The sequence below is a fragment of the Oryx dammah genome, unplaced genomic scaffold, assembly GCF_014754425.2.
Source record: "Oryx dammah isolate SB20612 unplaced genomic scaffold, SCBI_Odam_1.1 HiC_scaffold_5, whole genome shotgun sequence".
Classification (NCBI taxonomy): Eukaryota; Metazoa; Chordata; class Mammalia; order Artiodactyla; family Bovidae; genus Oryx; species Oryx dammah.
The window spans coordinates 94679101-94692566 of NW_024070189.1; the positions used below are offsets into that span (position 1 = coordinate 94679101).

At 44.2% G+C, this 13466-nt stretch overlaps 1 protein-coding gene across 2 annotated transcripts in view; it reads left to right on the forward strand.

Annotated features, from left to right (window-relative positions):
* Positions 1–13466, forward strand: part of DNMT1 (DNA methyltransferase 1) — a 43216-nt gene that overhangs the window by 8948 nt on the left and 20802 nt on the right. For both annotated transcript variants that reach the window (XM_040240747.1, XM_040240748.1), the window contains exons 3-15: positions 8–115; positions 310–529; positions 1318–1393; positions 2692–2767; positions 5599–5633; positions 6033–6114; positions 7555–7589; positions 8528–8612; positions 10309–10343; positions 10826–10907; positions 12864–12898; positions 13203–13248; positions 13345–13425. In XM_040240747.1, coding sequence (XP_040096681.1) covers positions 8–115; positions 310–529; positions 1318–1393; positions 2692–2767; positions 5599–5633; positions 6033–6114; positions 7555–7589; positions 8528–8612; positions 10309–10343; positions 10826–10907; positions 12864–12898; positions 13203–13248; positions 13345–13425 — 996 coding nt within the window. The remainder of the gene's footprint in view (positions 1–7; positions 116–309; positions 530–1317; positions 1394–2691; positions 2768–5598; positions 5634–6032; positions 6115–7554; positions 7590–8527; positions 8613–10308; positions 10344–10825; positions 10908–12863; positions 12899–13202; positions 13249–13344; positions 13426–13466) is intronic.

Here is a 13466-nt window from a genome sequence, read left to right on the forward strand (position 1 = left end):
CTCTTAGGAATGTGTGAAGGAGAAACTGAATCTCTTGCACGAATTTCTGCAGACAGAAATAAAGAGTCAGTTATGTGATTTGGAAACCAAATTACATAAAGAAGAATTATCTGAGGTAAGTCTTCAGGGTCCTGCCGTGTGGAAGACTTGGCCTCCCGGGTAACTGGTCTATGACCAGGGAGGCCGAATAAGGCCAAGTCCCCATGTCACCTGATAGTTATATAAAGGGAACGCATGTGTTTTCTTATTATTCTCTCATTGCCACTTGTTTACATTCACTGCTACTCAAATTATCCTTTCCTGCTGTAGGAGGGCTACCTGGCTAAAGTCAAATCCCTTTTAAATAAAGATTTGTCCTTGGAGAATGGAACTCATGCTTTCAGTCGGGAAGCGAATGGATGTCTAGAGAACGGGAGCCAGACAAGTGGTGAGGATTGCAGAGTGGTAATGGCAGAGAAAGGCAAGCCCCCCAAACCTGTCTCCAGACTTTACACACCCAGGAGAAGCAAGTCTGATGGAGAAACAAAGTGTAAGAGCATTCGACTCGTTTGACCTTGTTGGAGTGTGGTATCACCAAAGGGGAGGACAATTAGACTTGGCGCCATAGGTTCATCCCACCCCCTCCTCTGGGCAGCACTTATTTCTTATGTATCCATATATGTATATATTTTTGGCCGCACTACTCGGCTTGTGGGATCTTAGTTCCCTGACCAGGGATCATACCTGGGCCCATGGCAGTGAAAGTGCCCAGTCTTAACCACTGGACTGCCAGGGAATTCCCCCTTGTGTATACTTCTAACGAGCTTAGATGTAGAAAAGAAATTTTTGTCTTTGACCAAGTTTGAGAGCATTAGATCTCCAAATGTGGTTGAATTTGAGGTATAAAGTAACAGGATCTACTGATACTTAGAACTAAGTTATATGCCTGTTTAAGCTAAACATTTATTCTTAGATTCCTTGCCCGTTTGTAGTCAGAGTAACTCTTCTGAAATGTTTAAAAGAATAAGAGCGTGGGACTTGAGCTCAGGTCAGGCTCTTGACCACTTCACCTTCTGATGATGTAAGTAGAGGTTCTGTTTCCTTGTCTGTGTCAGGGTTGGGCCTGTCATATAAGAGGTTGTGTTAAAATGGTTCAGCAAACTGGCAGGTGCTAATTTGGTGAGTTTTATCAAGATGGTGGTTGCTGAGAATAAGAAGAGGAGGATTCTTAATCCTCAGAAGCTGGTCTCTGCAGCAGCCTGGTAATTCTGAAGAACTGTACTTTGCTGTGAACTTTTTTATTCTTAGTGACTCTTTTGTTTCTTTTTCTTTAAACAGCTGAAGTCTCTTCTAGCCCCAGGATTACAAGGCAGACTACCAGGCAGACCACCATCACATCTTATTTTGCACAGGGGTCAGTATATAATGAATGGATGAGCCCCTCTTTTAGGGGCCAACTGTTTTTGGTAAAACACGTATAGAATTAGCAGGATGTAATTTAGAAATTCTGACTTTCACATTGCCTGGGTTTTCACTTTGGTATTTTGTTATTAGATACTTATGAACAGCGTTTCTGAAGACCTCATCCATTTTTATTGTTAATGTTTTTGTTCAGTTGCTAAGTCCTGTCCAACTCTTTGCGACCCCATGGAGTGCTACACAGTAGGCTTCCCTGTTCTTCACTATCTCCCAGAGTTTATTCAAACTCATGACAGTCAAGTTGGTGATGCCTCCAACCATCTCATTCTCTCGCCCCCTTCTACTCCTGCCCTCAGTCTTTCTGGGAAGCTTCAAATATGCATACACAAAATCACCAAGAGTAGTAAAATGAACCCCTTGTATATGGCCCAGTGACAGCAGTTAACAGCTCCTGGTGATCGTTTCATCTACAGCCCCATGTGCCCCAGTTGAATTATTCCAGATGAATTACAACTCCACACATACCACATCCCCCCAATTGGGTTACTTTGAAACAAGTCAGACATGTCATCTTATCCATAAATACTGTATTTCTAGATGACAGAGTCTTCCTCTGACAAATTTTACTTCATATTTTGCTATAGTTGCTAACATTTAGCCAACAAACAGTCTTTTTAAGAAGACAAAACAGAACTATAGTTTCGTGCCTCATAAAGTATAATAGCTCCTGACTACCAGGTATACAGCAGTGTTCACACTTCCACGTGTGTTAACAGAGTTTGGTTGACTTCTTCCTTAATCCTTTCAAGATTCCTTATTTTCTTGCCATTTATTTAAAGAAACTAGATTTTGTTTTAGCTTCTAAAACAAGAGGATCTAGCTGACCTCATCATTAGTGGTGGTAAATGTTCACTTGTCTCTGGTTTTCTATAAACTGGTAGCTAGGTCTAGAGGCTTGTTCAGATTCCAGCTTTATTTTTTGAAACTTCATTGAGGAACTGGGGCTGTCCATCAGAAGCATGTCACATCTTTTTGGTGATGTTAGCAGCTGTTGATCAAAGTCTAGATCCATGATTTTATAAGGTTTGCAGAATGGTGGTATTCTAAACCTGTCATTTGAAGAAACGTTAAACTTTAACATCCTGACAATGAGGGCTTCTCCTTGGAGGGAAGGGGGAGTCCATGCCCTGAATCTTCCCATACAGAGGGAGGAATGTATCAGTAAGTTGCTTCGTGCCCACTGAAGGTCTAGGGTTGGGCTGAGCTAACAGTTGGCTTTACTGTGTGTGACAGCCCTGCCAAACGAAAACCCGAGGAAGAACCTGAAAAAGTGAAGTCAGACGATTCTGTTGATGAAGAAAAAGACCAGGTGGGGCTTGCGTTTAAGTTTCTTCACTCTGCCTTATTTTGGTACGTTTTCTGTAATTGTGAATTTACGCTTGGTCTGTCTGTGGACCAGAAGTGACTGAGAAGGTGTTAGAACATATCCCTGCATCACAAAGTGTATCATGATGAGACCCGCGGGCTTAGCAGGCCCATGGCTTGAGTCTGCTCTCTCCTGTCTCCTGCCTCTCCACCTGGTAAGATGAGATGTTCAAACTAGCAGAGGTGATGTGTTTAAAGCATTTGCTTCTGACATCAGATAAGCTCCTTTCCCACGTCTAATTTTTCAATAAGAGCAGAATTGTCATGTTATTATGTGCATTGTAATAATGCTGCTTAGACTTTTTAGGTTGGAAAACTGGTGGCTTGCCAAAGGCCTCTGGTAAAGACAATGCCTCTGACGCTGTCCCTTGTGGCTTAAGGGGCAAATCTAGGTAATACCAGCTGGCCACATGCTGTCTATTTCAGTTCTGCCACAGGATTAGCTGTGTAATTTGGGAAGTCTGTAAGCTTTTGGGTGGGTAGTAAATGCCTTGTTACCTGCTAAAGATGAATATTTGTGGTTTGTTCTAAGGCTGGATGTCTCAACCAAGGCCTTGACTTTTGGGGGCAAATAAACCTTTGCTGTAGGGGTCAGTCCTGTACATTGTAGAGTGTTTAGCAAGGTCCTGACCCCTACTCACTAGATGCCAGTAACATTCCTTCTGTCTCCCAGTTGTGACAACCAGAATCACTTTTGGTCTCTCCCAGATGTCTCAGAGGGGCAAAATTGCCCTGGGTGAGAAGCATTGAGCCGGGTATCACTGAGGTAGACTTGATAACACACACTCATTCTCTTGTCTTATTCTTGGAAATTATATGCGACCATTCATGACCCTTATGCAGGTGTCTGTAGTTAGGGTTAGTCAGAGTACCCACTCGTAGTGGGAAACTGAGATGGGAAGCGTCTAAGCCATGTGGCCAAGTCCCTTGCCTCCTCGGAGAACATGTTGTGGGCAAGCTGGCTCTTGTAATATTGATAAGTCTTTAAAAACAAAACAAACACATAGGGCTTACATAGCCTTTTCTTTTTGCTTTTAAAGAAATTAACCCGGGTATTCTTTCCCAAGTAGGAAGCTGTTTCACTGGCGGTGTGTGTGAGGCCTTGCGGACTTTGAGGATGAATCCTTGTAGGAACAGGCTTTATTCCAACATGCTAGAGTCCTAGTGCACCAAACCAGTGATATCAGATGGTATTGGTTGAATAAGTCAAATAAGGTCAAAACCTTATACTTCAGCCAGTTTAAAGTGTCTTAAAAAATATATATATTTATTTATCTGTTTATTTGGCTGCATTGGGTCTTAGTTGTGGCCCGCGGGCTTAGTTGCTCCACAGTGTGTGGGATCTTAGTTCCCTGACCAAGGATTGAACCCTGCTTTAAAAGGCGGATTCTTTACCAGGGAAGTCCCCCAGTTTAAAGTTTTGCAATCTTACTATGTTTTTTTATTTTTTTAAACAAGTATTACCTACACTTGGTAAAACAGTACAAACAGCTATAGGTTACAAAGGGGTGGTATTCCCACCCTTCTGTCCGTCCCTCTCCCGCCCCTCCCTCCTGTCTTCCTTCTAGAGGTGAGTATTTCTCGGTCTCTAATATATTGTTTTGGATAGTATGTCTATACATAGTACTATATTATATTAGTATATAATCTGTATTAGGGTTCTCCAGAGAAATAGAGTCTGTGATATCTGTATATATGAGATTTATTTTAAGCAGCTGATTTACACGATGTCAGACTGGCAGGTCCAAAATATGCAGGACAGGCCAATAGGCTGCAGACTCAGGGAAGTGTTGATGTTGTAGCTCAAGTCTGAAAGCAATTTGGAGTCAGAATTTTATATATAATACACACACACATAGACTAATTCCATATAATATATTATGGAGGGGTTCTGTGTAATTTACCCAACTTTCTCCAATGGTAACATCTCAACTATAATACAACAGTAAAACCAGGGAATGGACACTGGTATAATCTACAGACTTTGTTCACTCTGCATGCATAGTCAGATGTGTGTGTGTGTGTGTGTGGATTCTTGTAATCTCCACCTCAAACGAGATATCTGCTTCATCACCACAGTATTTTTATCCTGTTTATATACATAAATCAGAAATCCTGGAAATGGCAAGTCTTGTGAGCTTAGGGAAGCAGTGTCCTGGCCGTTCATCGGAGAAGAGTTGGTGTCCAGTTTAGGTTGTCATCATCCCTTCCTGATGGGAATCCCAAATTACTGGGTTGGTTTTTTTTTGCTAACACTAACAAATCCCTGACATGAGGTAGATCTTTAACTTCACGTAGCATCACTAGACAACCTCTGGTTGTGCGGATGTGTGCTGGGTCAACTCCTGAGCCTCTCCTTTGTTTTGAGGCTGGTGGGACCTTAACACCAGAGCGACAGTTGTTCACATCTTCCCCAAACCCAGATTACCCCCAACCCCTGTTTATAACCATGCATGCATACATGCCAAGTTGCTTTAGATGTGTCCGACTCTTTGTGACCCTCTGGACCATAGCCCTCCAGGCTCCTCTGTCCATGGGATTCTCCAGGCAAGAATACTGGAGTAGGTTGCCATGCCCTCCTGCAGGAGGTTTTCCTGACCCAGGGATCGAACCCCTGTCTCTTGTCTTCTGCATTGGCAGGCAAGTTCTTTACCACTAGCAACAGCTGGGAAGCCTGTATTTAACCATATGAAATGTGTTAACACTTTGACTTGTGCTTTTGGTTTTGATCTTCTTTTGAAATAAATATTCTTCTCGTCCCTTCTCTCCACATAGGAGGAAAAGAGACGTCGAGTTACATCCAGAGAACGGTAAGAGTTTATACCTTTTTGTTCTGTGTAATGTGTAATCTTGGCTACTGAAATTGCTTTTCTGAAATGTTTTAAAAGGAAGAACTAGCAGGTCGCCAGGGTGATCATAGATAGCTTAAGGACACTGAGTTTGCAGCCAGATTATTAACCTTGTGATTCAGGTTGAATTCTCTTGCAAAGAGTGAATTGGGGTGGGGGGCAACTGGCAGTTATCAGAAGTAGATCTAAAGGTGGTATTGAATATTAAATGTTAAAGTAATATGTACTTTTCAGGGCTACTGAAATGAAGATTGGCTTTTGGTGGTCGGGTGTCGGGGAGGAAGGAAGCCCTTTTGAAAACTGCTTCCAGGGGAGGAGTCTCTGAAAGTCATCCTTAGGGTGTGTTATCTTGCTTGATAGAGTTGCTGGGCTGCTCCCTGCAGAAGAACCAGGAAGAGTAAGACCAGGAACACACATGGAAGAAGAAGGAAGAGATGATAAAGTAAAGCCTGGTCACCTCCGTGTTTGTCACTTCTACCTGAATCAGAGTCCCCATTGGTTCTAGGAAGAGGGATCAGGGCGTGGAGAGCATGTAGGAACAGAATGACTTTCACTAATGATCACAGTGACCTTGACTTTAGCAAAAATGCTCTTCAAACTCCTCTTTCTGCTGCTTCTCTATGTGGAAGGTGTGTTTATGTGGTTCTGGTGACAGTAAACCACTGATAGGCCTAGAAGTCACCTGGACCTCTGCTGCTTGATCAGTTAGTCTCACAGCTTTAGCCTCTCCCCTCGCCTACGCATCTTGGTTGCTCATGAGGTCTTGGTGGAGATCTCACTTTCAGACACACAAGGTGCTAAAGTGCTATAGCATTGTCCAGGGTTAAAGCTGCATTCTTAACTGAGATCAGATCAGTTCTTTCCCCAGACTTGTGGCTCCTTTGTAAAATCAAGGTGGGCTTAAGGTTCTGTGAAATACAGATATACCACCGAATCCCATCCCAGGAGCTTGGGGGAGGGTAAAAGAAGGAATTGGGGTTCTGAAAGTGGGAGCTTTACCAGAAGACAGCACGGTGAAAGGCTGACATTGGTTGGTCCCAGGTGGTGGAGCAATCTCAGATCCCCAAAAGCTTTATGACCACACTGATTAGAATTTTCTTAGAAACTCCCATGGGTGGTGTGTGCCCTTGAGAGCCTGTTAAAGAATGGGTGTCTGTTAATTTTGTCCTAATGGGGAATCAGCAAAGATGCATGATAATTCTTGAATCATTGGGTACTTGAAGCTAGTCTTTAATTGATCACTTCCCTACCCTGATCCTAGTTAAAGTTAGCAGCAGTTACAGTTGGGACATATGTTAAATCATTTGAGAACAAGCAGTTCCAGTAGACTGGCTCAAATCCTCCAAAGAAGGATTTAGGGCGTGATTGAAATCCCTTGTCTGTGGCCAGACTCCACGTGTTTTTTCTGTTTACGTCACCAACCTTTGATCTCCTCACAAAGTGTGAGGGGTTCCTGAGGCTGAATTCTGGAGATGTGTGTTTAGCTCTCTAAATTCAGACTCAGAATGATTTGTTGTCCATGTTTGAGCTGGAGCTCTTGTTCCAATTGGTCATATACTACTTCATTCCTTTATTTAGATTCTCATTTGGTAAAGTTATTAAGGAGATTGTCAACACCTAATCCTGACAAGTGACAGTAATTTTGCCTGCAAATCCATCTTAAACAGCAGAATCTAAGAGTTCTTTAACGTCCTGCCTACCTACCCCACCAAAAAAAAATGTGGTATCTGAAAAGAAGAATCCCTCTTCTTACCAGCTAGACTATAGGATCAGTTTAGGTATTTTACTTCCATAAAGCTCTTTAATAGAAATATTAGAATCAAATGGGGGGAAGAGAACTAGTCTTTTTTTTTTTTTTTTCCTCCCTGTCCCATCCACTTAGGAAGAAAAGAGACTCAGAAGTCAAACCAAAGAACCGTAAGTACAGTTAACATGCCTTTTGTACTTTGTGAAATTTACTTCCAAATTTACTTCCAAAAGTAAGTGTTCTTGTAAAAATTATGGATTGGACAGAGCATTAAGGTCATACATGTAATATGTGGGTAACTTCTGTTCTTGGAAGGTCAGGCAACCACAGTGTAGGCTGAGGTCAACTGAGATTTACCTGACCTTGACTGCTGGCTTGTCCTTAGTGGTCTGTCCTTACTGGTGTTCATACAGGAAGCAGTTTGTTAGGTGGTGTTTAAAGAGCGTTGAGCAGCTCTTGTCTCTTGCCTGCAGCTATGAAGATGCTATGTGACAAATTGCTCCAGAGCTCAGTAGCTTAGGATCGTAGGCACTTTTTGACCTTATATGTTTGTGGCTTGGTGGCCATTGACTGATCTTGGCCAGGCAGACCCGCTTCAGCCCTAGGTCTAGGCCAGCTGGGGCGCGTGCTCTTAGCAGTAGCAGTGTGTGAGGGCAGCAGTGGAAAGCAGCCTCTGACATGCAATGGACTGAAGCGAGTATTGACTGGGCCTGAGTCTGGAGTGGGCAGAACTCCTGAACCAAGTGCCTGGGCCCTTGGAAGGAGGGGAAGACTTCTCAGATGTCACCTCAGGCCAGCTACCAAACATGCACAGGAATCCACCACAGGCAGGATTCCCATCAGGTTATCAGGGATCAGGGGAGCCCTTTTGTCTCTTGTTTTTAAACTGCGGCATGTCTCAGTAACACATGAAGTGTTGGTGGCATTCTGAGATCATAAGTTCTGAAGTACCAAATGCCTCTTGGGTTTCTTGCAATGAAAACTTGCCATTCAGATGAGAAAAATCATCCATGCTGTAACTTGGGGAAGGGAACCATGTAAACCCTCGCTGCGGCTTCTTGAAACGGTGGTGGGCTCCCTGAGCTGACTGTGTTTTCTTCTGTGACAGGACACCTAAACAGAGAGCTAAGGAGCCAGAGAGAGATGCGAGGCCTGGAGGAGCTCAGGCCGAAATGAATGAAGGAGAAGACAAAGTAAAGACTGACTCGTCTCACTTATCTCTAACCGATCCTTGTGTTCCCACTTGGCTGGGAGAAATGGCATGGGTTAGGGCTGTGCATTGAAATCCAGCCCTGCCTGCCCTGGGGTGGTCTTGGGCAGGTGACCTGCCCCTCCTGTGGGGCTCGGCAGCTGTCACTGCATGTTAGAGCCTGATACATAGTGAGCGTTCAGTCGTCTGTTTCTGGTAATGGTGGCAAGGGCCTATGTGTGCCTGGACTAAGATGTGTGTGGACCAGCTTCTCTTCATAGCCTCTGGCCTGAGAAGGTTTGACATGTCACCCCAGATACACGTGTCATCATGCTTCTGCTGCTTTATTGACCAGTCCGTCTCCTGAGTTCTGAGTCTAGCTCCTCGCGTTCCCGCCAGCTCCCACAGTTCAGCTTAGTTAACATATTTAAACCCTAAAATATTGTACACTGACCCAGGGTTGGGACTGTAAAAAGTCTCAGATGGTGAGGTTATCCACAGGGCTGTAAACTCCAGGGGACTGGGCTGCATCTGCTGGGGGCCACAGCACAGGGATCTTATTAAGCTCCTTAGCAATTTGCTCTAAGAAAAGCCAAACCAGGATGGTCCCAAGATTGTCTCTGGTTTTCTGTGAGATCCAGGGAGCAGAGCCTGAGAGACTTCCTGGGTCCTGAGTGTTCTCGCTTCCAGTGGGCACCCTTGCTTGTTCTGTGGCACGTGATCCTTTTGGTGTGTCACCTCCAGCTTGTTCTTTCTAACATCTTATTGTCTCATCTTTTCTGATTACTCGTGATCTTAATCGTCAGCACTTGTCTGGGATCCCTTCAGGTCTAGAGAGATCGCAGCGGTGGTGTCAGACCATCCGTTTTCCTCAGACAGCAGCTGGCAGGAGCTTCTGACCCCACAGCCAGCGCTCTTGTCTCATGGCAGAAAAGGACAAAAGGACTACAAGTTTGACTTTGTCTAGTTTTGTGTTTTTTTTTTTAATTATTGACTTAGTCTGTGTGTATACTTCTTTATGAAGGTCAGCAGCATATCAGCAAGGTGGTCTTTGTATGTGGGCTCAGCTATCTTGAGTGAGTTGGTGGCCACGTTGGGAATCCCCACTTCCGTCTCTCTCCCATATACTGGATTCCAAAGCTTAGCGTTGCCGCATGCTTTCCCCGCTCCTGTCCCAGTGCCTGTTCATGTGACATCTTCACCCCCGACCAAATGACAGATGGAGCTGTAGACATCTGGGCCGACATAAGCAAAATGGCTCCAACAGTCCTTTGTGCTTTGAGCTATCCCGGGACAGGGGTGTGTAAAATTGTGGTGCACAGGCCAAAGTTGGCCCTCTGCCTGTTTTCATGAAGTCTTATTGCGTCACAGCCATGCCATTTCACTTACGTATTGTTTCTGGCTGTTCTTGTGCTGCAGTGGCACAGTTGAGTAGCTGTGATGCAAAGTCTGTGGCTTGGAAACCTGAAAATGTCTGTTTTATGGCCCCTTGCAGGAAATCTGCCAACTCTTTGTAGGCGTTAGGGAACCGACTTAAAATTTTTGAAGCCTCATCTCTAGCCTGTAGACCTGCCCAGATTTTCCAGTTCTCTCGTCCCACGGTGCTGCAATCATTAACTGATACTTTGGGGGTTTGTCTCACTCTTGCTCAAATTAATTTTCCCCCCTTTATTTCTCTACCCACACGTTTCCCCTCTCAGGATGAAAAGAGGCACAGAAGTCAACCCAAAGATCTGTAAGTGGTTAAAATGCTTGTGCTTTTGTGCTGTGCTTTGTGTAGTTTAAATTACCAAAATAACTATTGGAGATCTGTGATGTAGATGTTTACAGGGAATTGCTGGTGCTGTTGGAAGACTGGATCAGTTTGGGTGGGGCTGGATGAGAAATCAAACTGTGGGCCCCATCTTGCCTGTCGTCCTTGGCCACATGGGTAGCACTCCCGTCACTCATGTGTCTTAGTTTCCAGTATCTCACCAGGCCCCATGTCTGAGGGTCACATGGGGTCTGAAGGCCTCTTTTCAGGATCACGTGTTAGTGACGCACCTTTGGAGCCACTGTGACAAGGGGGCTTTCTTTTGGATGGGAAGAAAGTGTTTGTTCATCAGATCTGTTCTGAATATTTTGCTTTTCTATAGGGAGGCATTAGTTTGTCATTTTTTATGTGAATTGGCAATACAGGTTTCAAGCTGACATTTGGCTTATTTGTTTATCCAATAGAGCTAGCAAGCGGAGACCAGAAGAGAAAGAGCCTGAAAGAGTAAAACCACAAGTCTCTGATGAGAAAGATGAAGATGAAAAGGTACGCTCTTGTTTTTTCAATTCTTCTGTATTTCATAACATCCCATTGGCTGGAATATCTTACAGTGATTTTTAAACAACTTTCCTCATGAAAACTTTCAAACACACCCTAGAGTAGGCAGAAAAGGGTAGCATACCCTCGTATTCTCATCAACCTTCATCAGTTAAAGCCTCAGTTATTCTCCTTGCCCTCCCTCACTCTGGTAAACAGATCCCAGTCATATTATTGAAATATTAATAGAAGTGCTTCTATAAGGTGCTTCCTTCTAAAAAGGAAAGGAGTCTCTTAACATCATCACAGGGACTTCCCTGGTGGTCCAGTGGTTAAGACTTTACTTTCCAATGCAGGGGGTGCAGATTCAGTTCCTGGTTGGGGAGCTAAGACCCCACATGCCTCGTAGCCAAAAAAACCAAAACACGGAACAGAAGCAATGTTGTAACCAATTTAATAAAGACTGTAAAAATGATCCACATCAAAAAATATTAAAATTAAATAAACGTCACCACAATACCATTTTCCTAACACCATAGGATCAAAGTCCAATCTCTGTTCAGATTTCTGTGAGGTCTGCATTGCATGTTTTGCTGTTTGATTCAGGACCCCAGCCAAGTCTATATATGATATACCTGGTTGCTATTTGTCTCCCCTGTGTCATCTACAGCATCACCCGATCCTCTTACTTGCAGTTGGTGTAAGTAGCAGGCTTACCCATAGCATTAGTGGGTTCTCAGGTTTGACATCTTCCCATAGCCCTGTCCCCTGTAGACCACTAGTTAGGTCCAGAGGCTTGACCAGAGGCATGTCTCTTGTTTCCCAGAGGACTTCTAAGGTGGTGCTGTATGCTTCCTGTTACATTACACCAGAGGCATGGTTATCTTTGTAAGGCTTAGGACTCATCACTGAACCCAGGTGCCCTCAGCCTGCTCCATGCATTATAAAGTTCCCCTCAGCTTTTCACCTTTTCACCTGTTTTTTAACAAGCATTGTTTAAATCCATTATTTCACTGGGAGTTGCAGAGTGATAGTTCTATCATTCCTTCATTTACTCAAAATAATTCTAGAAATAAGTTTTCTCTTATTAGTCACCAGGGGTGGGTACCATAACCAAATACGACAGTCTGGGTGACTTAACCAACAGACGTTTATTTTTCTTACAGTTCTGGAGAATACAATTCACATATCAAAGTACCAGCAGGGTTAGTTTCTGGAGAAGTCTTTCTTCCTGACGTGTGGATGGATGCCTTCTTGCTGGGTCCTTACATGACCTTTCCCTGTGCAAGCACGTAGGGAGGAGAGTGCTCTGGTGTCCTATTGGATTAGGTCTCTCCCACGACCTCACTTAACCACAGTCACTTCCTTAAAAGCCTCATCTCTAAATACAGTCACATTTGAGGTTAGGGCTTCAACATAAGAATTGGGTTGGGGAGCAAGGACAAAACTCAGTCCATAGCGCCCCATATCAATTATATACTTAATGAGGTATCACTTAATACAGGAGAGCTAATTTTTGTCAGGCTTCCCTGGTGGCTCAGGGATAAAGAATCCACCTGCTGACGTAGGTTCTGTACCTGGGTGGGGAAGATCCCCTAGAGGAGGAAATGGCAACCCACGCCGGTATTCTTGCCTGGGAAATCTCATGGACAGAGAAGCCTGGTGGGCTGTAGTTCCATGGGGTCATAAAAGAATCAGACATGACTTGGTGACTAAACAACAAAAGTTTTGTCTTTTTTTTTTAATGCTAGTCTCTTATGAGTCTTTTAAGGAAGTCTGGTTATAAGAATTTTGTTTGTAAGACTAGACACTGGAGGTGGCTTGGGTCTCACTGGTTTTCTGATTGCCTTCCTGCCTCTGACTAGGTTTTGTGATAACCATGTCCATAAAATTCTTTAACTGTGCAACATAAGTCCGGATGGGAAAGACTTTTTTACCCTTCACTCTTCTGTTTTCTCTACTTAGGAGGAGAAGAGACGCAGAACTACATACAGAGAACTGTAAGAACTTATTTTTTGTCTTTCTACCAAGCAGATTGTAATACTAAACAGTTGTCTGAGAAAGAAAGAAAAAGGGGCGTTTAGAGACTTCCTGGAGCAGCCTTAGCTTTGTGTGTGATGGATAGTGAGCGCAGGACTGAGACATGCCGGTTCTGCTGTGTGAGGCAGGTCCCCTCTGCATGGCAAAGACACACTTGCCCCTTAGGCAGCAGCTGGCGCTCATCTGTGTCTGGATCCGGTATAACTTTGACAGATTCTGACATGTCGTGTAATGACTAAAACAAACCTTCTGCTTTGTTTCCAGAACCGAGAAGAAAATGACTCGAACCAAAATAGCAGTGGTGTCCAAGGTAAGTGTACACCTGGGAATAAAAGCTGTTGTGTGAAGTGAAGGGACTGGCTCAGGGCTGGCTCTCTGAGCGCTGTCTGTGTTCTCGTCCCCACAGACCGATCCTCCGAAGTGCACCGAGTGCTTGCAGTACCTGGACGACCCCGAGCTGAGATACGAGCAGCACCCCCCTGATGCGGTAAGTCCCGGCTCTGCCTTCAGCTGTACAGTTGCCGTCTC